The 24626-nt window shown below is 44.4% G+C and overlaps 1 protein-coding gene across 2 annotated transcripts in view; it reads right to left on the bottom strand.

Annotated features, from left to right (window-relative positions):
* Window positions 1-14810: 14810 nt before the first annotated feature.
* The window catches only part of HDLBP (high density lipoprotein binding protein), a 34040-nt gene continuing 24224 nt past the window's right edge, over window positions 14811-24626 (bottom strand). For both annotated transcript variants that reach the window (XM_088479224.1, XM_088479225.1), the window contains exons 18-28: window positions 23380-23601; window positions 20702-20920; window positions 20473-20617; window positions 20242-20390; window positions 20018-20122; window positions 18147-18281; window positions 17706-17849; window positions 17289-17468; window positions 16643-16759; window positions 16324-16458; window positions 14811-16046 (exon numbers count right to left, since the gene is read on the bottom strand). In XM_088479224.1, coding sequence (XP_088335350.1) covers window positions 15912-16046; window positions 16324-16458; window positions 16643-16759; window positions 17289-17468; window positions 17706-17849; window positions 18147-18281; window positions 20018-20122; window positions 20242-20390; window positions 20473-20617; window positions 20702-20920; window positions 23380-23601 — 1686 coding nt within the window. In that variant the 3' untranslated portion in view covers window positions 14811-15911. The remainder of the gene's footprint in view (window positions 16047-16323; window positions 16459-16642; window positions 16760-17288; window positions 17469-17705; window positions 17850-18146; window positions 18282-20017; window positions 20123-20241; window positions 20391-20472; window positions 20618-20701; window positions 20921-23379; window positions 23602-24626) is intronic.

Here is a 24626-nt window from a genome sequence, read left to right as displayed (position 1 = left end):
TCATGAGTCAGTACAGCTAAAACTACCACAGGTGACAATGCTGTGCTCAGACAGTGTGCGGATTCTGTGGAGCTAGATTGTCATCATGACTCATTCTCACGGTATAAAGATATTTGAGCAATAAAAATCTTGCCTTAAGACACCTGCATCTGCTTGTATCCAGTGACCACTAGAATTGTGCAAAACACTATTTTGTTCTCAGACTGTTCTGAATTGAACCAGATGGCTTCAAGCGGAAACCCTACGCTAGCTAACCATGGTAGGAACCATCGATGGTATGAAATCAGTTTTTACCATCAATGGTTTCAGCTAAAATTTCCATCGATTGCATGCATACAGATGGCCATTCCTAGTTCCAAGTGCTGGTGGTAGGAGCCTGGTAGAAGTGGTTCAAAATGTCTATGGAGGAGCCTCGGGGCAACGAGTGATTTCAGGTACCAGAAGCCAGGGAAAGACCAAATGGCAATACCAAAAATTAAATGTTCCTCCCGCATCGCACAGTGCTGGTGACTGTCTTGTATGGGAATATGCAAATAGGCATCCTGGATAGCCAGGGAGGTTATGAACTCCTCCAGTTCCAGAATGTTGGAGTGCAGAGACTAAATGCAGAACTTTGGAACCAATAGCTACCCGTTGAGAGACTTCAGGTTGATGATAGGTCTAAAGGAGCAGTCTGGCTTCTGGACCAGGAAGAGATTGGCATAGAAGCCTGTGCCTGCCTGTGACAGGGGAACTGGGATGACCTTGGAGGCCAGAAGGAAATGGATTATCTCCTGCAGCGCTCCTGCTTTTCCTGGATCTAATGGAAGGCCTGTTGAAAAATATATGGTTGGAGGATGCTCTTGGAAGGCTAGAGCATAGCCTTGGGAAACTACACCTCTGACCCAGACATTTGCTGTGGTCACTCTCCATGTTTCTCAGAAACATGGAAGTCGGCCTCCCATGCGGGTTTGCCAAGTGGAGTCCCGTCCTGTCCAGTCATGTGGCAGGCCTGTCAGATGGGTAGTAGGGCGTCAGGTATACCATGTTTGTCTTGGTGGAAGAGCCCTGGAACAAGAGTGACCCCTGGCATTCCCCAGCAGACGAAAGGCAAAAAACAGGATTTTAGTACTTACCAGGGAAATCAGTTTTACTGTTTCCATAGGGGACACTGGACTTGCACTGGGCAGGTGTTCAGCGGAGCTTGAAACGTTAAAAGTTTCTTTAAAATTTAAACTGGCTCCTCCCCCTCTATACCCCACCTGACTCCATTAAGACTAACCAAGCCTAGAGAGAGGCAACAGAGAGAAAAGGAAAAGGAGGAACTTAAAAAAAAAAAAAAAAAAAGGAGAACATACTGCAAGCAAGAAATGCAGTCACATCCGAACAACAAAAACAGGACTTAGTGCAGAGGCAGGTATCAGTGTCCTCTATGGAGTCTGAGAAATGGATTTCCCTAGTATGTACCAAAATCCGGTTTTCGCAGTCTTTCACTAGGGGATGACCCAAAGCTCTCCTCCCAGGTGGGAGAGTGCCGAGATTCCCGCAAACGACAATGGCCAGAAGCAAAATCATAGGCCGCAAAAGTATCAAATCTATAGATCCGAACAAAAGGTATGATCAGAGGACCACGTTGCGGTGCAGAAACACCTCTGCGAGCCACCCAGGAACTAACAACAGCACACATAGAATGCACAGAGATGGAAAGAGGCAGAGACCGATCATTGGCCAAGTACGCCTGACTAATGGTAAAACAAATCCACCGAGCCAAAGTCTGCTTGGAAGCTGGCTACCCTCTCCTAGCAGCATTATAAAGTACAAATAAAGAATCAGACTTGCGCAAGGCCTCAGATCGGGAGACAGATACGTAGAGCCCGAACACCACATCAGGTCTTGTGCAAAGCACAGCCCATTTATCATGGAAGATAAGATAAGGGGAACAGCAAGATAAAGCCCTGAGCTCCAAAAACCCTACAAGCTGAGTCCAAGGCAAAAAAAAAGAAGAACAGTCTTCCAGGACAAGTATCTTAGCTCCACCTCCTCCAAAAGGCTCAAACACAGACAATTGGAGACAAGCTAAAACCAGGTTCGGATCCCACGGTGCTTAGAAGGCACAAACAGCGGCTGGACCCGAAGAACTCTCTGCAAAAAGGTTGAAGCTCCAGAAGCAGAGCCAAACATTTCTGGAAAAGAATAGAGAGGGCTGACACCTGCACCTTTAGCGAACCAAACCGTAGAAGGTGGGACAATTTAAATGAAGAGGTAGAGAACCCACGACATTAACACCAATTCTCATAAGCCCTCCATATTCAATGGCAGTGTGAAGCAGTCATCGGCTTCCGAGCCACGAAGCATGGTGGGAACAACCTCCTCCAGTATACCTCAGCTCCTTTAGATGGCGGTGTCAACAGCCATGTCGTCAAACACAGATGCTGTAAGTCGGGGTTCACAAAAGGAACCTGCTAAAGGAGATCCTGCCAAAGCAGCAAAGGCCACGGATAGTCTGCAAGAAGGAGGAGCAACTCAGAGTACCATGACCGGCGTGTCCAATCCGGGGCTACTAAGATGACAGTGACGGACTCTCACTTGATGCGTTTAAGTACTTGCAGCAACAGAAGAAAGGAAACAGGTAAACCAACCTGTACTGCCACAATACAGCTAGAGCATCTACCGCATCCGCCGATGGATTTTGGGTCCTGGAACAATACCGTGGTATCTGTGGTCGTCCCCAATCACCGAACCAGCATCTGGAACACCTCCAGATGAAGAGCCCACTCTCCGAGATAATCTGCCTCCCAGTTCTTGACTCCTGGAATGAACAAGGCAGAGTTTGCATCTGCATGAAGTTCTGCCCACCTCAGAATGAGACTTGGTTCCCACATGGCTGCATGACTGTGGGTTCCCCCTTGCCGATTTATGAATGCCACAGCATTGTCAGATTGTACCCGGATCGGTAAACCCTCCAGCAGGGGAGCAGCCCCGAGGAGGGCATTGTAAACCGCACTGAGTTCCTACATACGATTGGAAGAGACTCCGGCTGTGACCAGAGACCATGAAACCGGCCGTGCTGAACTACCGCTCCCCATCCACGTAAGCTGCTGTCAGTTGTTAGGAGAGTCTATTTCCATATGCCGAATCAGCGACCTGCCGAGAGGTGTACGGCTTGCAGCCACCAGAGGAGGGATAAGAGTCCTGGGGGACTGAAGAACCAGCCAGTGAAGTTGGAGATGGGATCCTGACCATTGGGATAGTAGGTCCAACTGAAAAAGCATGGAATGAAACCTGCCGAACTGAACAGCCTCGAAGGAGGCCACCATCTTGCCCAGCAGACGAATGCATAGGTGAACCAACACCTTCTTTGGCCTGAGAACCAATCGGACCAGATCCTAAATTCCCAGAATCTTGTCCTTTGGTAGAAATATCCTCTGACACGAGGTGTCCATAATCATGCTCAGGAACTAAAGACACTGGGTAGGCACCAGGTTGGATTTCTGGAAGTCCACAATCCATCCATGCTGGATGAGCACCTGATGTATCAAGGAAACATGTTGTTGAAGAATGTCCACGGACTGAGCCTTACTTAAAATGTCATCCAGATACGGCACAATGGACACACCCTGGGGCCGGAGATGGCCAACGAGGACTGCCACCACCTTAGTGAATACCCAGGGGGCAGTTCACAGTCCAAACAGAAGGGCCTGGAACTGGTAATGAGATTCCTGAATTGCAAACCTGAGAGACCCTAATGCGGTTTCCAACTTGGGGACGTGGAGGTAAGCATCCCTGATGTCTAGGGACACCAAAAATAAACCTACCCAGCCTCCAGACCTGCGATCACCGAGCAGGGACTCCATCTTGAAATGGTGAAACGCTAGATAACCATTCAAGGATTTTAGATTCAATCTAAGCCAGACCGAACTGTCCAGCTTGGGAACAACAAAACCATTTGAATAAAAACCATGGGTGCGCAGATCTTCCGAAACAATTACTTCTGATACAAGAAGCTTCTGACCTGCCTTCTGCTTCTGTTGGGAAATTGGTAAACCTGTGGTAAAGAACTGAACCGCAGGAGGATAAATAAACTGAATCTTGTAACCGAGGGCCACAAGATTTCGAACCCAAACATCCGAACAAGTCTGAAACCAAGTATCCTTGAAACTTGAGAGACACGCATCCACCATGGGGACCCCCAGGTTGGATAGGAGACCATAATGCTGCAGGCTTGTATGCAGCCTTGGACTCCGGACAATAGCAGGAGCCTGCTGACTTTCCTCCACGAACCATAGATGCTGCCCCTCTGGAACTAGCACGAAATAGGAATAGGGGCTCAAAAGGAACAAAAAGAAGGCCCCATCAGGGAGCTGTAGAGGTAGATGGAAGGAACAGGCTTTTTCCTTCCTGTAGCCAAAGTGAACCACTTGTTTAGCTCCGGGCCAAACAAAACCTTGCCCGTTTCGAATAAGAGTCTACCTGCCAAGACCGGCAGCCATAGGGCCCTGCGAGGCAGAGAATTTCTAACAAACCTGACCTACTTCCAAGGAGGCATCCCCTAGGACTAACCAATGTGTTCAGCCAGGGGAATTAATTCTACTCGTGGAACATCTGACTGAAGACCTTCAAGCAGTTGTTCCGTCGACTTTTCCACAGCCTTATTAACCCAAGCCCCAACTAAGGCTGACCCAAAAGGACACACCTGCTGCTAAGTAGATGGACTTTAGGGTGTTCACCAACTTTCTATCCGAGCTATCCCGTAAGGACGTGGCCCCCGGAAGCGCAGTCTTCTTGGATAGCCTAGATACTGAAGAATCAATCGGAGGAGAGGTCTCCCCACTTAGCCCTGTCCTCCGACGAAAAGTGTTAAGGGAGAGAAAACACCTGGATGTTTGAAATTTCTTATCCGGCTGTTTCCACACAGCTGTCAGCTGACTTTCCATTTGAGGGAACGTAGGAATGCTAACTGCCAACCTCTTTTTAGTGCTGAAAAAAGAAACATTCTGCAAGTTTACACCCTCTGAATCTGAAATCTTAAATACATGGTGAACTGCCAAAATCAGCACCTCAATACCCTGAGCACCAGTATACCTCCTCTTCCGATTCTGCATCTAACTCTCCCTCCTCCTCCTCCTGAGAGGAATATTCCTCAGAGTCATCCCCTGACTGGAGGCACTTAGGAGCAAAATGTTTTGAGACACTAACAGAGCCCCTGGAAGAGGACTCTAGCATCCCAGTGATCGGGCAGAGTGAAAAATATTGTGGGTCCCTGGGACCCTTCACTTTAAAACATTGGGGTCCTACTCTATTTCTGGGTCCCATCACATATTATGGGGGGGTGAGGGCAGGCAGCAGTTGGGACAGTGCTGGGGGCAGGTAGCAGTTGGGGTAGATGGGTGTAAGAGCAGGCACTGCTGGGGGTAGGGAGGGGGTAAGTGGAGACAGCAGTTGTGAGTGCTGTGCAGCAAGGAAGAGGCGAGGGGCAGGCAGTGCTGGTGGGGGAAGGGAGTGGGTAAGGGGGATTCAGTATGTTTGGCCGGCGGTTCAAATCCCGACAGCGGCATCCCGGCAGCAGTGAAAATCCCGATCGTCCTAAGGTAAGTATTCCCTACCCTAATCTACCCCCTAACCCACCCTTAGGGGTGCCTACCCCTAACCCCCCCATTCCCCGCCTCCTAACCCGAGAACCCTAAATCTAACTCCCCCCAACCAGCTGTCCGCGCCCGGTTTACCTTCGATCGGTAAGCCGGGTGTTAGGCTCCCGGCGGAGGTAAAATGACAGGCATCGGAATTTCGACACCTGTCATTTAACCCTTCGCCGGGATTAGTCAGGAAGCCCACAGTCGGGATTCCATCCGTCGGCTTCCCGGTAAGGGTAGATAGCAGTATATGTGCTGTGGGCATCTGTATGTGAACAGCGGGTATGTGTGCAGTGGTTATGTGTTCAGTATGTATGAGTGCAGAGCTATGATAGTGTGTGGGTCAGTACTGCAGTAGAGCGCTCACTGTCAGGGTGTCACTGGTGAAGAGATATGGCACTCATGCAGTCCTTTTAGATAGCTCTACAGGCTTCCTGCTGACACCAGGACAGCAGGCTTGGGATAGGCAAAGATGTGCTACAGGTGAGGGTTGGGAGGAGTGTTACTGAGGTTAGAGGACGGAGAAGTGTGGTAACTACAGAGGAGTGAAATGTATTCTCCAAGAGAGTACCTAAAGCACAAACAAGTACAACCCCCTTTCCCCCACCCCCTTCCCAGTCACGCTCACACCTGGGTCTTGAATTGTACTTGCCGAGGGATGCTTCAGTAGTTTCAGGTATCCCGATGACAGCAGGCAGTTGTGTGACACTGTAGCAGCAACGGCCTCCTTGATCCGGTACCGCCCAGAGGAGCAGCGGTAGCATGGGGAGAGAGGGGTAAAGGTAGTCTTCAGGTAAGGTCTGGGCACGCGGCAGCCCTTAGTCCCGCTCCTGCCTCATGGAGTCAGACCACAGTATGGAATGAACAAGGTGACGTGCGCTTGATGTGGAGGAGTGTTCTAGGGGTCTATTTACTAAGCAGTGTTAAGAGACAAAGGAAAATGAGATAAGGTACCAGCCAATCAGCTCCTGCCATCTCACAGGCTGTGTTTGAAAAATGACAGTTGGGAGCTGATTGGCTGGTACCTTATCTTCTTTCACTTTGTGTTCTGTCTTCTTTCACTTAACACTGTTAGTAAATAGACCCCATAGTCTCCCACCGATGCGAAGATAAGATGGGTAAAGAATCAAAGAGGATACTGGGGAATCGGGAGAGGCAGCAGAGGTGCGTGTTAAAAGGAGCAGCAGTAGAGCAGTGGTTCTCAAACTCAGTCCTCAGGACCCAACACAGTTCACGTTTTGCAGGTCACCCAGCAGGTGCACAGGTGTATTCATTACTCACTGACACATTTTAAAAGATCCACAAGTGGAGCTAATTATTTCACTTGCGATTCTGTGAGAACTGGAAAACATGCACTGTTTGGGGTCCTGAGGACCGAGTTTGAGAACCTGTGCTGTAGAGCATAGAGCTGCCCGCAGATCCCTTAGTCCCGCCCCTGCCTAACGGAATTAGACCATAGCATTAATCAAAATGGATGGAGCTGAACACTCGATCCGTGAGGAGACAGGAAAGAGTCCGGTGGCGTCACGTGAGGCTGCGATTGGATAAGGAGATGCAGCCGGCCACGGTGATTGTATAGTGACTTGGGGAGATGCTGAGGGTATTGACCCACCTGCTACACAGTGCGTCCTGTAGGACCCACTCATTTTTTAAATGAGTCCCTCACTGCCTGTAGCACGTAAATACATGCTATAGCGCAAATTTTGCGATCACTGCATCCAGTCACCCAGCCTCTCTAATGTATGAGACCTGTGTTAATGCCTCAACAGAGCAGGCTAAACCCTGTGCAAGAGTAGATTCCTGAGATGCCTCCCCTCTTCTTTCGTCCGGGAGACTGCCATTTCCTGAGATAATTCACACATGGCTCCAGCTAAGGTAGCTACCCCGACAAGCTGGAGTCTCACTGAAACCAAGAGCACAGTACAGAGAGGGAGACGCAATGGACCAACCTTAATTATGCCGATCACTGTTTTCTCCCACACTATCCACTCCCAGTGCAACTCAGTTCCCCGGGGAGGATAGCATCTGATGGAGCCTGTCAGTAACGCTATTTCAATATGGTGTGAGAGCGCAGGATGTGCGCACCAAGGTGTAGAGGTGACTGCTCCTTCCTGGGCTAATAGTACACATCTGTAATGATTTTCAGTGTGTCTTATTTTGGGGTACAGACTGATTCCTCCAATCTATTCAGTACTTTCTGCCTGTTATGCATTCGCCTATTTGCGTTTTTACGTGTTCTGCAATTGAATAGGGCGAATCGCAGGAATACGCATGCTGCAAATTCACGTCTCAAACAGGCGCATGCGGCAGAAAGTACAACAGGCGAATAGTTTCCGACTTTTCACATCTAATTGAATACGGGTCCGAGTGTCCCTACTGGACCGGGGTCACCCGCAACTTAACTAACACCACCACTCTCCCTGCTAGTCAGAGAGAGTGGCAATATTCACCGCTGCTCTAGCCAGCCGGTGCACAGGAGGCCATGTCAAGGTCCGATGACCCTGTGGCCCATGACCCAGACACTGGCTGCTGTAGCCGCGGCAGGTCCTGCCGGAAGCTCCCTCGATGCAGGCAGGCTGTAAGCAGCATACAGTCGCCTGCTGGAGCCTTGATTGAAGGTTATAAATAAAAGTAAAATAACATGAATAAGCCTGGAGACAGCATTACAAGCACCCGGCTCTACGGGCCCCATGTCTAAACAGAGTCAGGTGGAGTATAGAGGGGAGAGGCTAGTTTTTAAAGAAATTTTAAAGTGCCTGGCTCTGCTGAACATCCGTCTATACCCCAGTGTAACTCCAGTCTCCCCTAGTGGAAGACAGAGAAAATTAGACGAGAAGAGGGAAAGAAAGCTGTCTTAGAAGTCACTACTGTAGCCACAGTTTTTTCTCTATTTCCGGTCCAAAGAGCACCTCCCCTGAAAAAGGGAGAGCTTCAAGGCACCAAAGGAAAAAACTGGCCCCCCAAGCAGGGCATAGGGAAGAGGGAGCCTGGGCTGCTGGGAAGAAGAAAGTTTAAATGTTTGGTACCCGGCTCTAGCTCACCACATGAATGCAAGAAATATAGCACAAAGCTGGCACACACAGAATACTGCTGCAATGTGCATCACTCAGGGACAGAGCTGCTACAGTATATGGCATACAGACACCTGCGGTTCATACCAGCTGTAGTACATCTTAGGGTTTCATATTTTCTTTTCACAAAGACGTATATGAAAAATTGTGATTGTAAAAAAAAAAAAAAAAAAAACCTGCAAATAATACAGGTTAAGTCTCCCATATCCAAAATGCTTGGGACCAGGGGTATTTTGGATATCGGAATATTCCGTCATTTGGAATCCCCTCCACACAATAGTCACGGTATTTTCAGAAAAATTACCGTTACAAAGGGCCCGCGCATGCGCCGACCGGCCGCCGCATAGCACCCGGCGCTAAGCCCCCCCCCCCCCCCCCCCCTTAATTACACTTACCTGCATGATCCGGGCCTCCGGTGATGTCCTCCATTCCTCCGGTCAGGTGATATCCCATACTGCACTGGGACCCGATCACCTGATGACCGGGCCGCAGTGCTGCATGGACACTAGCTGACCGGAGAGGAGTCATCACCAAAGCCCCGACCACCGGTCCCTGGAGTCAGGTAATTTTTTTTTTTTACAGTAATCAGCTTGCAGTCTGTTTAGACCACACAGCTAATTACTGGGACAGACTCCTGGCTCTGCTCTCCCCGTAAGAGCAGAGTAGGAGTCCGGTAACCGGGGGAGACCCTGGATAACACCACCTCCAGGGGACGTTATTATCACAGGGCCTCCCTAGGTATTTTTTTCACAATTTAGTTTTAGTAACTACCAGACAGATCACATTTCCCATTACAATTATGGGAAATGCGATCTGATCACTAAAAATAAGTGATACTTAGGGGGTTGGAGTAGAATTTTACAAATTCTACTCCAATTGCTCTGTAATAACTATAGGTGATACTAAAATAACGTGAAAACACCCTTTTTCACTTTATTTTAGTCAAAATAATGTTAGTAAATAGAGCCCTAAGTGCCTAACCCCAAGTCCCCCGAGGGGGTGCTTAGCCCTAACCCCCCCCTTCCCCTACCTAAACCTAACCCCCCGGGGAGGGGTGTTTAACCCTAAAATCTCCCCCCCCGGAACCCTAATCCTTCTTCCCCCACGTGGCTGTCCGCGCCCAGTTTACCGTTGATCGGTAAGCCAGGCGTCGGTCTCCCATTGTAGGGAAAATTACAGGCGTTGGGATTTCAATGAGACACAAATCTAATCACAGAATTCATTTATGTTTTATATACACTTTATACACATAGCCTGCAGGTAATTTTACGCAATATTTGCAATCATTTTGTGGCTTAAACAAAGCTTGTGTACATACATGAAATTCATTTATGTTTCATATACACATAGGCTGAAGGTAATTTTATACAATACTTTTAAGAATATTGTGTCTTAGGTAAAGATTGTGTACATTGAATCAAAAAGCAAAATGTCACCATTTCAGTCACGATATAAAAAAAAAAAAAAAATCGTATTTCAAAATATTTGGATATGGGAGACTGAACCTGTAATAAAAACTTTTGATTTCATGATCTTTGAGACTAATAGTAAGAACAAAAACATAGGGTCTGGCCAAGAACACCAACCGTCATCAGTGGATATAAATGATTGTCAATGGTTTGGAGGTCAGTGCATATCGCATGCATGCAGGGAGTCCATACTGCATATACCCACCATGGGGCACTATTGCTCCATTATTATTATTTTTAAGATTCTCACGAGTTATAATCGCTCTCAACTTCTTGTTCCAAAAACAAATAGTCAGAAAACTATGTAATATTGCCCAATAGCTGTTTTATATGCTCAATAGGAGAGTGTGAATCCTTACACAAGCTGAAACACTGGCTGTATCATAGTGTACACATTTGGTTCTTTTTGCTGTATATTTTTGATTTATCCTTCAGGATAAATCGAGAGAACCCTACCTACACAAGTTATGAATTTAAGAAAAACCTTAAAGATATCAGTTGCCTACAAGGCATCTAAAATAGACTAAACCGATATGAAAAACTAAAAAAAAAAAAAAAATCATTAAAAAAGGTCCTGCATAAAAATCAGGACTCTAAACGAGGAACTCTTAAGGTGCGTACACACACGGTATGATTAAAATAGACCATATCAACAATAACAGTCATATCGTTAATATCGTGCATTTTTCGGTGCCCGACAACCTGCAATGCGCAGGCACGTATGGACGATATAGATATCGTCCATCACCCGTGCATGCAGGCCAACCTGTTCGATATCGACCAGGTTACTATAGGGACCTGCGATCGCTATAGTCGTTGGGGAAATGGTAGTTTGCTGGATGATCGGTAGTCCAGCACACTCAGGAGATTGCACGTTATTGTTGTTGATCGCCCTGTGTGTATGCACCATTAGGTCAGAGGTTCCGAAACCCAGTCCTCAAGGCACCCCAACAGTCCTGGTTTTAAGGATATCCATGCTTGACCACAGGTGACTTAATTAGTACCTCAATTTGAATTAACCACCTGTGCTCAACCAAGGATCTCTCTAAAACCTGAACCGTTATGGAGCTTTGAGGACCACGTTTGGGAACCTCTGTCTTGGGTTATAGATTTGGAAAAATAGCTCCTAGGACAGGAATCAGCAACCACCAGCACACGTGCCAGACATGGCACAGAACAGTTTTACATGGCACACCAAACATTTATAAGATTTACCAGCTAGGACCATTAAGTGCCAGACTTTAGGACACAATATCTTATATTAAGAGCAATTTATTCAGTTACAGATAGCAAACAATACCAATAAGCCTAAACGTAAAGCTTTACCTATAAGTTCGGTCAGAGTATTGGTCTTACTGGGTCCCACCAACTATCATCCTACCGCTCACCTGTTCCATCAACAGTGTAGTAGCAGTCAAGAGTACATTTCCATGGCAACACAACTTGTGTGGCAACTTGTCATACAGTTAGTTTAATCACTTTTCCATACTGGAGCAATGTCAGTCCAATTCAGCCAAATCATAATGACATATCGCTCAGTGTGTGCCCGACTTACGTGCTCCTGCAATCACGTGATATCGTCCGGTCGGCCTTGCTGACAAGACTATCGCATGTGGCGCTATGCATATTAAGGTCCGAACGAGTGACCATACAGTCTTATAACATCGTTGTACTGTGTACCCGCAATAATGCTATGTCCAGGTTGTCCCTGGCCATTGGCACGAATGTCGGTCGCTCGATTATGTATCCGGCGTACAGTAGGTGTGTTTTGGTATGCTTGGTAGCAGACAAACAAAAGGTCTTGTACAAAGAACCAAGAAAGTGATGTTTGTGTCTGATTATTAGCATTAAAAAAATAAGAAATGGCTAAATGTATAGCAGAGAGAGAAGTGGCACACTGTGACCCCACAACCCCCATCATAGTACATCTGAGGGAAGCACATTTGCTACCTACACATCTCACCTCTGTGTTTTGTTACCTATGCAGAATTGCCCACAAGTTGTTTTCTAGGCACATTTATATGTTTAAGCCTTATTCAGCTGCAATTTCTGTCTAATGTGTTTGACATCAAACTGCTGGCATAGCACATCTGAGGGTGGTGCATTGGCTACCTACATATGTTTCTGGCCACGTCTGCATAGGCAAATATAGCATATTACTTTTCACTCATTACATAGGCATTCCACAGAGTAACACATCAAGGTTGCTTTGTATGATCCTGCACTGGTACCCAGACCACAGAACTGTACTTTCTGCCAATAACCTCTCCATGGCAGTACTTCAACCATCTACAGACATACGTTCCACAGGATGTTTGGCACTGTTCACTTATCAGCTAATTCCCCAATCCCACAATGAACAGCACTAATCTCTAGCCAAGGAACATATACTTTAATACATTAGCGGGCTGGATCATCATTTCAGACAGTTAATCTCCTTGAATGAACTATGTCCTGGAATATACTTGGGAATTTTTAATATTAGGACATATTCTGATTGCTACGTCAAAGGGCTGAATATCAATCACTTTCTCAATAGAAATGACAGAGGTTACTAATGAAGTTTAGTTAGTGCTATTGTAGCTGTAAACATGCAATACAATTATTACGTCAATTTTAATTAAGTGATGTTTGTGACTGCTGAAATTTTCTTCTTGTAGGTTTACCATGATTGCAATTTTTATTAAAGATTATTTACTGAGATACTAGTACAAAGTCACCTCCTGGAAAAAAAGTATCCTTCATTTTTAGTAAAAAAAAAAAAAAAAGGAATTAATCACTGTATATTAATTACAGATAACAGAAGCTGAATTGTTTGCCTAAACCAACTAGCCATCAAAAGCTCCAGCATCTATTATATTTTCAAATATACAAGCAGGTTTCCCATGGCCATCCCAGGGAGCTCCCCGCCACTGACATTTACGGAGCAGCGGGAGTGTTGACAACATTGGGGGCGATTCAATTCAGTGCGCTGTTTGGGTGGGCTAAGGATTTTTTTCGCACGCCTCTGGGGATGAGAGGAGAAATCCGACCAAAGTGCCACGCAGCGGTTTATCTGCTTAGTGCGGTGCTAGCCACGCACCCAGCACTTTGGTCAGAGAATGCCGGTTAACGCGCCTTAACACCCTTGTAAAGGCACGATAACCAGCATTCTCCGACCATACAGCACACTGAATTGAATCGCCCCCATTGAGTTTTCAGTCATAGACAATGTTGAAAGCATGCAGGAAAGAGACACTGGCTCTTCAGCAGCCTGAGGATCTCAGCATTTTCAGATGCAGTGGTTGCCTCATTAGTAGCTACATGTATATGATACATACATTTATGTATCTGTTAACTTTTAAACTGGAACATGTGTACTTGGACAACAATGGGCTTAAGTCTTTACAGCTTAGAATTTAAGAAAAAAACAAGAACATTTTACCACCACTGTGTAAAAAAAAAAAAAAAAAAAACACCCCCAAGAACCCTCCAATAGCCGTACGATGTTATAGCTTAAAAATGCATCTTTACACAAACATGGGGGACTGCTTAAGATCAGAAGGGGAGCGGTTGAGGTGTGCATGCAAATCTCTATTTCCTTTTATTTTCTCTTTTGTGCAAAAATTTATTATAGGTTTAGTTTACTGTGCATATTGATGCAAAGGCTCGTGTTTTATTTTAATTGATCCAAAGAAATGTACGGTACTCATTGGTGATTATTGTATGCATTATTTGTGTATCTATTATCCTATGTTGTAACACTTGTTGCTTTAATAAAAATATTTAAAAAAATAAATATTATGACAGGCAAAAGAATCGCCCTGGAGAGTCATTCCAAAAATAAGTTATTGTGGTTCCAAAAACCAGACTGTGCATCTAATAGTAGCAAAAGAGCTTTGCACCCTAAAGGTAGCTTCAAAAAAAGGTACTAAAAACCAGTCTGTTTAGCCTGGTCTCCTTCAGCTACGGTCAAACCCATTTTTTGCACATTACTATTTTTATATATAGCCCCTGGTATATATTGCTGTGAGTGCAATTGCAGGCCATATGTAATGGGGTCAGTTACACAGAGAAGATTTTTCCTTGGGTATTAAAAAAATAAAGAAATCCCACAACAAAAATAACCTCACTAAAAAACCAGAACAATTATATTTGGCCCAGTATCTCCCTCCATGTGGCCAATCAGCAATGGGGGGGGGGGGCCCATGCTGATCAGCCACAAGCTTAGTTCAGAGGCTAGAGAGAAGTTACAGCTGAGCAGTGGGTTACCTGTGCAGACTGAGAAGAGCTTTGAGCTGGAGCACCTCCTAATTAGGACGTCTTCATTCAGAGCTGCAGGCAAGTCGGCCGCAGACAGTGCTCAAAAATAAATGCGGAACTATGCTGCACAGTTATTATCCATCTGTTTGTAAAAGAAGCAGTCATCACTATTCAGCATGCAATTGCATCAGCCCTATACTCATCTCTGCATGCACCATATTGAACAAAATTCTATTCCATTTAAAGGTCTGCTGGCTCCAACTTGCAGAAGACACAAGTGACATAAAATCAGGAAGCCCCAACTCAGCAAACACAGGTACAAATGCCTACAGACTTCGTACAACACTAAAGTAGCTAGCCAGTGGAACCAAAATACCCCCTCACAAACCCCTCTGTAAATCCCCAGTAAGAGAGAGTCCGGCTTTTAAAGGATGTTTATTTCCTGACGTTTGTGTACAGGAAGTTGATACTGAGGCACAGTAAGAAGAAATGTCCAAGGGGTAAGGGGCTGAGGAGAGGTCTGGAAACAACCTGAACTAATGTTACCCCCACCCAACCAGGACAAAACATATGATCCCTTTCCCCCGGCATCAGAGGTAAGGGGACAAGAGAAAGGTCTAAGACAGGACGATCAAGGTTTGGTGGGCTCTTTCATTGCTCAGCCAGGTCACGGCATGTCTTCCTTCAGCAGCAGCGGGGTAAAATGGAGTCCTGATGCCATCAGCGTAATATCTAGGCTTCTCCACAGCTTAAAACATGATCATAATGACATAAAACTGGATGAGATGAGGGAAGAGCGGTCATTACACCCTCCATATCCCCATTTGTGCACATCCCTCCCTCCCCCCAAATGGCTCTGGCAGTGAAAGGAATACAGGGCACTTCACAATACATTCTGTTCTGCAGCAGGACAACTGTGCGCTAACAAGACTCATGGTAACTTAGGACATCAGGATGGCGGCCAGGAGCACTGAGCAGCCCTTCCAATCATCCCAACCTCCGTTTTAAAACAGCATTTCATGTAATACTGCATGCGAGACTACCAAGTATAACTGCACAAGAGTTGGGTCAACAGTACTAGCAGGAAAAATGGTTGACACGTTTCCAATAGTTTGGGCCTGTCTGTTGCAATCCATCCCACGAATATAGACATGAACCCTTAAAATAGGGAAGGCATCTTGGTAAATAGGCAGACACCACAAATATTCCAGATATCTAGCAAGGGGCTGTAGTGGCAAAATATATACGCTCTAGGAAGCTGCAACTTTTATTTTTATTTTATATAGCTGGGAGGTGTGTTGAGAGACTTAGCATCTCTATGGCAAAACAGGTGTCATGAACAGGCTCTTCCTATCCTATCATTGAAATACTAATTTAATTTTGTTGTGAGGAGCCAGAAATGCCAGGTAAACCCCTGCAGCAGTGGCTGGTTATACAGGATCCTGGGATGCAGAGGAAAGAGGCGAAGAGGGCTATAAGGGGGTGATGGGCCAGGTGAAAATCAGACACAGCGACAGTTGTTAGCAGGAAGCAGACATGTCAGCAGGCATCAGGCCTTTTCCACCGCCGTGTCTCTTGGGGCCCCAAGGCGATGCTTTGGGGGCCACTGGAGCCCCAAAGCTAGGGAAATCTTCAGAGCTGCTCATGTCAGGAGCCTAGGAAGCAGAAAGAGCAGAAATATTGCATTATAAGTGATCATTAAGCCAGTGCTTCTGTTTTCCCAGTTAAAATGTGATTTGTTTTTAGTGTCGTGCCTGATCAACGTGCATTTGCAATCTCATAATATAAACATACAGTATTGTGCAGAAAAATGAATGCTACTTTTTGAATGAACTAGATAAAAGGAGGAATTTGAACAGCAATATAATCAGTGACTGGTACAGTGACCCATACCCCCCCCCCCCCCTCCCATCACAGAGTGTAGACACTCACCTTCTCATTACCGCCTCCTGCTGCCCAGGGAGCATCACGCACAACAAAGCCCTTGGATGGCTGGGGCTTGTTCTCTTCCTGAGAGTGTGGCTTCATGTAAGACTGCATCACTTCATTCTCCACCACATCAGACATCTGAAGAATAACAAAAAAAAAAAAAAAGTTAAACTCTTCCTACAAGAACTACTAAAAAGAGGAACAAAAAAAAAAAAAAACCTTCAAATATTAAACAGATGAAAGTAATAAAGTTTTACATATAAATAAAACCATGTTCCACAGGTAGGAAAGAAGCACTGGCATAGAAGCTAAAGACCCTTACATATTCCTCCTCCAAATTCAGCAAGTGATCAATGGCTTCATCCACATCCTCAGGTTTACCCATCACGGTCACACAGTTGGGGTCAGCAGCTCCGCTCTGCGGAAAGCGAATATCCACCTAAGAGAAAACAGTTTAGTTATTCAGTAATGTGAAGTAGGGAAACAGAATACAAGCTTTATTTCACACTTGCATTGATAGTTTGTGCCAAGCTAACAAAATACACTACACTCCTTAAGTCTATGAAAGAAAGCTACTGCCATCACAACCTTCAGTAAGCATAGGACTTTAAAGTAGGCTTGTTATCTAGGAGACTAGCAAGCTTAAAGTAGGCTTGTTCCATAGACCGGTTGTTACCTAGGAGACTAGCAAGCTTATTAAACAAGCACCGGATGCACATTGCTCAGTGATGAAAAAAAAAACTCTCTCAAATATGATTCTCTAAACAATTAAGTATGCATTCTGGACACATTTAGCAAAGTATAATAAGTTATTAGTATACGCAGAAACAAATAGTCTAGAATCCAAGCAATAAATTGTCAAGAGACCACCTACATTCATCTGGGTTGGTCACATGGTGATTTAGATTCCTCACCATAGGGCAACAAGTCTTTCATTGCTAGATGAAAGATCTAGTGAAAGCACCTACCTTGAATTCATCCATGATCTTGCGTATGGCTTTGCCTCTGGCCCCAATGATGCGGGCATGGACACGATGGTCTAGGGTAATGTCCTCAGACACCATCTGCTCCAAGTCCCCAACTATCTGCATTATAGCCTCTTTAGCAGACTCAGTGTTTCGCTCATAGCCTGTGATGGTGATCTGATCCTGAAGGCAGATTTCATGTATTAACATATGAAGTGAAGACATGTTCTCAATTTATTATCTGGTTCTGGACATTGTAAATTATATTTATTGTAAATGTACCTTGACTATGGTTCTTTACACCTGGTTTATTGCACCCTAACCAAATTCTGGCACCCTGGCTAAATTCTAAACATCTTTAGACGTAAAGTTTCTATGGCTATCAAAATAGCAAACAACCCCACACAGCAATCAGCGCACCTGGTTTTCATCATTCTTGTCTGGGAACTGGATGTTGACATCATGTTCAGTGCGGATCTGGCTGATGACTGCACCCTTGCGACCAATTATTTTAGGGTGAAACTTGGGTTCAACAGCTATAACCAGCTTAAAGCTTCGCAAAGCCTGAAAGGACGAACCATAATTAATCTTAATAGAACCTTCTATTGAGAAAAAAAAAAAAAACCACATACATTCGGCTCTATCGATTAGATAGAAATTGTATACGCTGCACATTAAAACCCATCTGACAGCAGTTTGGCTCCTGACTTCAACCCAATACCTTTACAGTTAACTTGGCCTTAGGAGGGAATTTCTGCTACCAGTACAGTATAACAAGTCATGTTAGATATCTGGTATAATGTGACAGACCTGCAGAGGGGGTATAAATTAAGACATATTACAGATTTCCACGTCACTTACTCTATCCTCCTGTTCAGCCTGAAGTTCCTTCACTCTATCTAGAAGTCCAGCTTTGGCCCGCTCCAGGTTTGTAGATAACCCAGTGATGGTAATTATGTCACACTGCAGTTCAGGGGCAGGAACTTGGATGTTGACCTAAAGCATTAAAAGTATTAATATGTAATATTAAACGGAAACCAGTCTGAGTTTTGAACAGATAACAGTTACCGGCTCATCTAGGTCACAGTGCATTATATTTATCAATAAAAGGAGCCCAAGGACTAAAGCTTTTTCAGTGAGCAGAAATAAAGGGTACCTATGGCTTTATTACAATAAAGAATAGAGCCTGAATATGAAGTCTAGAAAGAATTTCCAATGGCTGCACTTTCGATGTCCATCGGTCAGCATAAAGCACTTCCCTAACCGTAGTCTGTTCAATAAGACCCAGTGAGGCCATGGTTCAAGGTTACTGAACATTCATTTGCTTAACTTTATAAGCAATAAGATTTTGGTTTTAATGTTATTTATAACCAATCAGAATGATTAGACATTATTTATCCAGTCTTATTTTGCATGAATCAAAAGTTGACAGCAGTTTATAATGTAATTTGATGATATAAGTAGTTGCAAAAAAAACAAAACACACTGCATGGTTAGATATCAAACATTACCACTAGTGCAAGCGACTGTCAACACTTGTATTTATCATTTGTTACTGGTGCCATTCTCCTACATCAGTCACAATGCCAGAATTATGGCTTAGGTCGTTACCACAGTGATCTAAAACATGCTTACAAAAAAAAATAAAAAATAAATAAATAATCCCTTAAAATATGACTCAATCTACATAACAGGATTACACAGATATGGCAGAAAGAAATGTACTGGTAAGCACAAAAATGTCCTCTGGGAATATAGGGCACAGATTTCAAGCCTGGAAGGAACCACAGCTGACACCGCCCCAGAACATTCCTCAGTGTAAATGCTTGGAAAGGATAACACTTGTGCTTAATGAAACTAGAGGCCTGCAGGCCTTCCCCTTTCTGTAAGGTTTCAGCCTATGGGTGTAACCTGTACCCATTTTTGAAAGGCATCCAGCTATATCCCAAATAGCAAAAAAAAAAAAAAAAAAAAACTTCCTTCAGTGAATCAAGGCCTCCAGGAGACCCGCAGACTGTCAGATGTAACAATGGGGACTCAGACAGTAATCAGCTGTGTTTGAGAGAGTGACAACTGGTGATGCTGCAGGTGTTTGTCTGAAGGTGGGCACACACCTGACAGATACATCTGCAGAAATATCTGCACATGATGGTCGTTCATACACACTGAGCAGCCATCATCTGTGTTTTGCTGCGGGGTCCCGGCGACCAGGGGGCGTGTCCCTCCCCCCTCCTCGCGGCTCCGCTGTGTGTACGGGCGGTCTGCAGACTGCCCGTACACACCTGCCGATGGACAGATATGTCTGCAGACATCTGTCCATCGGCTGTGCAGCACAGCTAATGTGATATGTCTGAACGCAGATGTTCACAGACATATCGCAGGTACACACCGCCCGACGGGCAACAGATATATTGGCCAATGTATCTGTCAGTATGTACCCAGCTTGAGGTTTCCCTAACCCTGGGGGTGGGGGAAGTTAAGCAGGTGGACGGTGAGGGGTGATGTGATGAGAGAGAAGTCAACCTACAGGGGACTAGATAACAGCTTGTGTTACAAAAAAATCGTAATAAACACAAAATAAAAAATGAACACAAGAGTAAAAACCTTCTGTACCCTGCCTACTAGGGGCAGAATATACCACTGTCTGGGTCCGCCTGCTGCTGGAGGGGAACTTACAATTTAATCTATCTTTTTGTTTGCACATGCATCAAATAGCTTTAAAAATGACCAACCTCAAATTCATCCATCATCTTACGAATTCCAGCTCCTTTCTGCCCAATGATGTAACGATGGAGATCATATGGGACATCTACCTCAATGCTGACTGGTACAAGAGCCTGACAAAGGGGAAAAGACCATTGTAGTGCAACGAGAACTGTACTAGTAATAGTTCTTGTACATTAGTCAATTTAACAATTATCCCTGTGACCCCACCCCCACCCCCTCCCTTACACACCTTCAGGGCTTCATAAGCTGCATCACACTTCTCCTTGCGGCCAGAGATCAGTATGATGTCACACTTTTTAGGGGAGCCCGGATCTGTAGCTACTTTAGTCTCTGCCCCCTCTTCTCCATTCTCTTGCGCTGGTGACTCTGCATTGGGTGCTAACAGAAGCAGGTAGTCTTAGATATAAGGTTTCATATTTGTCCATTGGTGTTTGAACAATGGAAAAACAAGCTTCCTTACCTCCCTGAGAGTTGTCCTCACGATCAGGGAACTTGATCTGCACCGCATGCTCTCTTGTTATCTGTTGGATTCGGGAACCTTTAGGGCCCATAATGGATCGATGGAATCGTTGCGGAATCATGCACTCAATAGTGACCTGAGCCTCCTAGCAAGTGAGGAAACATGATCAGAGTGAGAACAAAACAAGGCTGCATACATTGCTGAACACTAGCCAGGAGTTCCCTCTTACCAAATCATCGATGATATCTAGGATCCGTTTCTTAGCAGCCTCTACACACTCCTTTGCACCCTTTAAGGTCACGCGATCACTTTGCACACCAGAGCGAGGAAAGCTAACAGTCACACCGCCATACTCTTCTGCAATCTCCCGCAGGACTTGTCCGCGCCGGATCACAAAGTGACGGTGGTGTTTAGGGTCAACAGACATGGAGTCCTCTACTATATTATCCTAAATAATGGAAAGTGTAAGTAATGAACTTCTGCCAGACTGCAGAGAACCATACTTGTCTATTAGGTTGCTGGAGACAGACACAAACTCAAGGGACTTAATAGTCACAAACTCAGAAAGACGTTTTGCATCCCCCTCCAGATACTTCATGAACATGTAAGTCTAGAGATGCAACTTTCTAGCAGACCATTATGTCACTATTATGGAAACAGATTCAAGTAACAGTAGGTGGAGCTATCACAACCAGTTAGTCATCTTCTTTCAAGACCAGAACATGAAAGTAAAAAGCCTGATATGCTACAGGCATAGTTCATCTTCACACAGTAAAGTTCAGTTAGAGAATTGCAGTGCGAGACGCTCGCTTTGCCAGTATGAGAGTCTTGAAGGTTGCTCTATATGGAAGTTACGTTGCAGTTCCAAACTAAGGTTCTACTAGACACTAAATATTTGTTTTCATTTTTTAAAGATACACGGAACGATAGTTGCTCAGAGTCAATGTATTCGCCCATCACTATATACACTCCAGCTCTCGGCTATGTAGCATTTTTTGGCTGGCTGGGGGAATTTGTTTTTTCTTGTCTAGTTAACCTCCTTACTTACACGTATCTGTGAGGGGCTAATAAATTCCTTCTAAGCATTTTCCATTATGTGTACCACTGTTCTGAGGGGCATGTATGGGGATCAGTAGCTGGAGGGAATGCTGATCCTTGTAGTGCCATAATGGAGGATCCTGGGGTCACTCCAAGTGACTTGTTGGCTCTCAATTTAGAAATGCATGAATATATGACCCAAAGTGGGACTATTATGTAGTGTAGGACCATCTGAGCAGAGGAGTGGAAAATGCCTAAAGATAATCTTATTATACAACAGAAATGTTTGTTAAATCCAGAACTCCCTTGGAGAATTATACCGACATGCAGTTACCTTTTATTGCATATTATGCTTCAATAAAAAATATTTTGTGAAAAAATTTTTTGGCAAATCCAAGAAGTACACAACATTCTACATTTTAGAAGTTGATGCATCAAGTAATTTCTTTAACACATCTGTTCATACTTTTACACTTAATTAAAGTTTAGACTGACTACAGAAGCAATTCTTTATTTTCAAAATAATTCAGTGGATCTCTAAACTCTATCACCAACCTAACCTATGGGACTAAGACGAATAGTGAAGGAACATATTCCAGTAGACATTCAAGGAGGCAATTGTTATAAGACGGCTTTAAGAGAACTATATTGCACTTCTTGGTGCAAAGTATTGAACATTCCATGAGGACTAGATGGCTTTGGGTGAGAAATAAATTGCTTTCTATCATGTTCATTCCATACTGGTGATTTGATGACCAATAATGTAGTTTATCAATATATAGTCATTAAAATAATATAGCATAGAGATCTGTTAGTTTGTATCCCACCAATAGATAATCACTAGAATACTCATCTGTTTAGAACGATTAATATCAAAAGAATATAGATGGTCTTTAATAGGATTCTGTGATCTGTCCTCATGGTTAGTTTCTATTTTTCAATCTTAAGGATGTTTTTTTTTTGTTAACTTGAATGAACTTGGAGAAACCCCAGGACTTTGATTTTGCCACATAATGTGACCCATTAGGCTTTTCAAGACAGGCAGAGACCAACATGACATGCTCCACCTTTAAGACTGGACAACATGCCAATGCCAGTTTTGAGGCCATGCATGTAGGAGACCACCAGCTAAGAGGTCTGTTTTCCCATTTTCAGTACTAGTACCTTTCCTAGTGCAGAGAATGAGATCACTGAAGTCCTACAGACCCACCTTCAAGTATATGTCCACTTTATTCTGTATTTTTTATTCTATTTCCATAATACAAGTAACAGATTTTTTTTATTTATTTCAATTTTACATGTTTATATTTTATTGATGCAATTTAACAAAACCAGTTGGCTTAAAATGTAATTTGAGATTTTTTTGGAATGACTCACTACATATTATCAAAGAACATTTGAAGCAAAGTGGGATAGGCCAATGAAAGGGAGGATGAATATAGAATGCATAACACGTCAGAACATCGGTAATGACCCATTAATGAACATCATTCAAAATAAGTTACATTTGGTAGGTGATCAGATGAATGCGATTCACCATAGACTTAAACCACTGAATGAATGTTGATGCAGCAACAAAAGATCTGAACACAATTGTGTTCTCCTGTTGAACATCTCACCACCCCTCTGTATGGTAAGTTTCCTATACAGGTTGGATCAGTCATAGCAATCAAACAGGGTGAACCCCAATTTTCTACTCACACTAAACTAAACTTTTGAACCTATTAATTGAGAGATATACACACACACATATATATATATATATATATATATACACACATATACACACACACATATACATATATATACATATACATACACATATACACACAGGAGGGGGTAGCCAGTTTAATAAGTCAGTGGTCTTACCAAGCTTTTGATGAGGATCTCCAGTTCCTTCTGAGCGTCTTTTACAGCCTCATCAGTGCCTACAATGGTGATCAGCTGCTGGTCCTTATCCTCAGCAGTTGGGAAGATAATACGGGCTCCTGTTAGGTCGCGCACCTTGCGGATGTTTCCTCCTCCTTTACCAATCAAGAACTTGTGGTATTCTGGCTTTGCTCGCAGCTCTGCAGTAAAGCTCTTGGTTTGCTGGAAGAGGACCATGAAGCAATTTAATTATCACCAGCTAAGAAATTAAAACCGTTGAACTCCTATCAAATTGGTGTATGAAGACTGGTGTCCTCTAGATTAGACAAAATTCAAAGACAACTTTTGCCAGCACTGGTCAATACTATGAAGAACCAAAATCCTTATTATGGAATGTGAAAGCAGAAAGGCAGCCATTGGGAAATAGCCAAGTACCTGCAGGCACTGTACCCGTCCGGCAGGCTTCTGCCGAGTAGAGGGAACCTTATGTGGTTGGAAATAAATTTTATATTATCAAAGTTCCAATCACAGCACTCCATAGCTCAGTGTATCCAGCGGCCATGGGTGAACAATCAGCAATAGCTGGTCCTTAGAATGCACTAAGCTAACAAAACAAGTTTAATACCTTAAAGATGATGAGAATAGCATATATCATAAGAGCAACTAAAAGGGTCGCTCTTAGGCGCTATATGGCTGCCTAGGACCCACTTTTGGAAAATGAGTGGGTCCCTGAGGAAGCGCTACTGTATCTGACCAATAGAAACTACTCTAACAGCATGTGATGCATGGCAGCCCGGCAAACATGGTTTCTTTAACTCAGGGGGTAATACGCTGCAGCCCAACTAATTGGATTTCACATACGCTGGTGTGATGTGTAGTGGCCAACAGTTTAGGCTCATTGACTTGCAGCAGCCAACAAGTCCCTCAGAATCCCATCCAATGGACCCACGACACGTCAGTAAGTGGAGGAGTCGGCCTCACATCCTTCAGAGTCTGGACTTTGGCTGACAGACCTATATCTGGTCAGAGTCAGCATCCAGTGCAGAGATCTCCATCAGCAGGCCACAGTGTGCAACGGAGGTGGCAGAGTCTTCAAGCATCCCTTCCAGCAGGTCATGTTGCAGAGATGTATTAGCGGCTGTCCAGGGCATCCCAATCCCTGTGCTGTAGGCCTGTCAAACCGCATCAGGGTCCACTGCGGGGCATCCTGATCAAGCAGTGAGGCATCAGTTTGGTAGCATCCTGAT

This window comes from Taudactylus pleione, unplaced genomic scaffold, assembly GCF_031769625.1.
Source record: "Taudactylus pleione unplaced genomic scaffold, aTauple2 ptg000229l, whole genome shotgun sequence".
Taxonomy (NCBI): domain Eukaryota; kingdom Metazoa; phylum Chordata; class Amphibia; order Anura; family Myobatrachidae; genus Taudactylus; species Taudactylus pleione.
The sequence above is the reverse complement of the archived record's forward strand: the minus strand, read 5'-3'. Positions and strand labels throughout refer to the sequence as shown.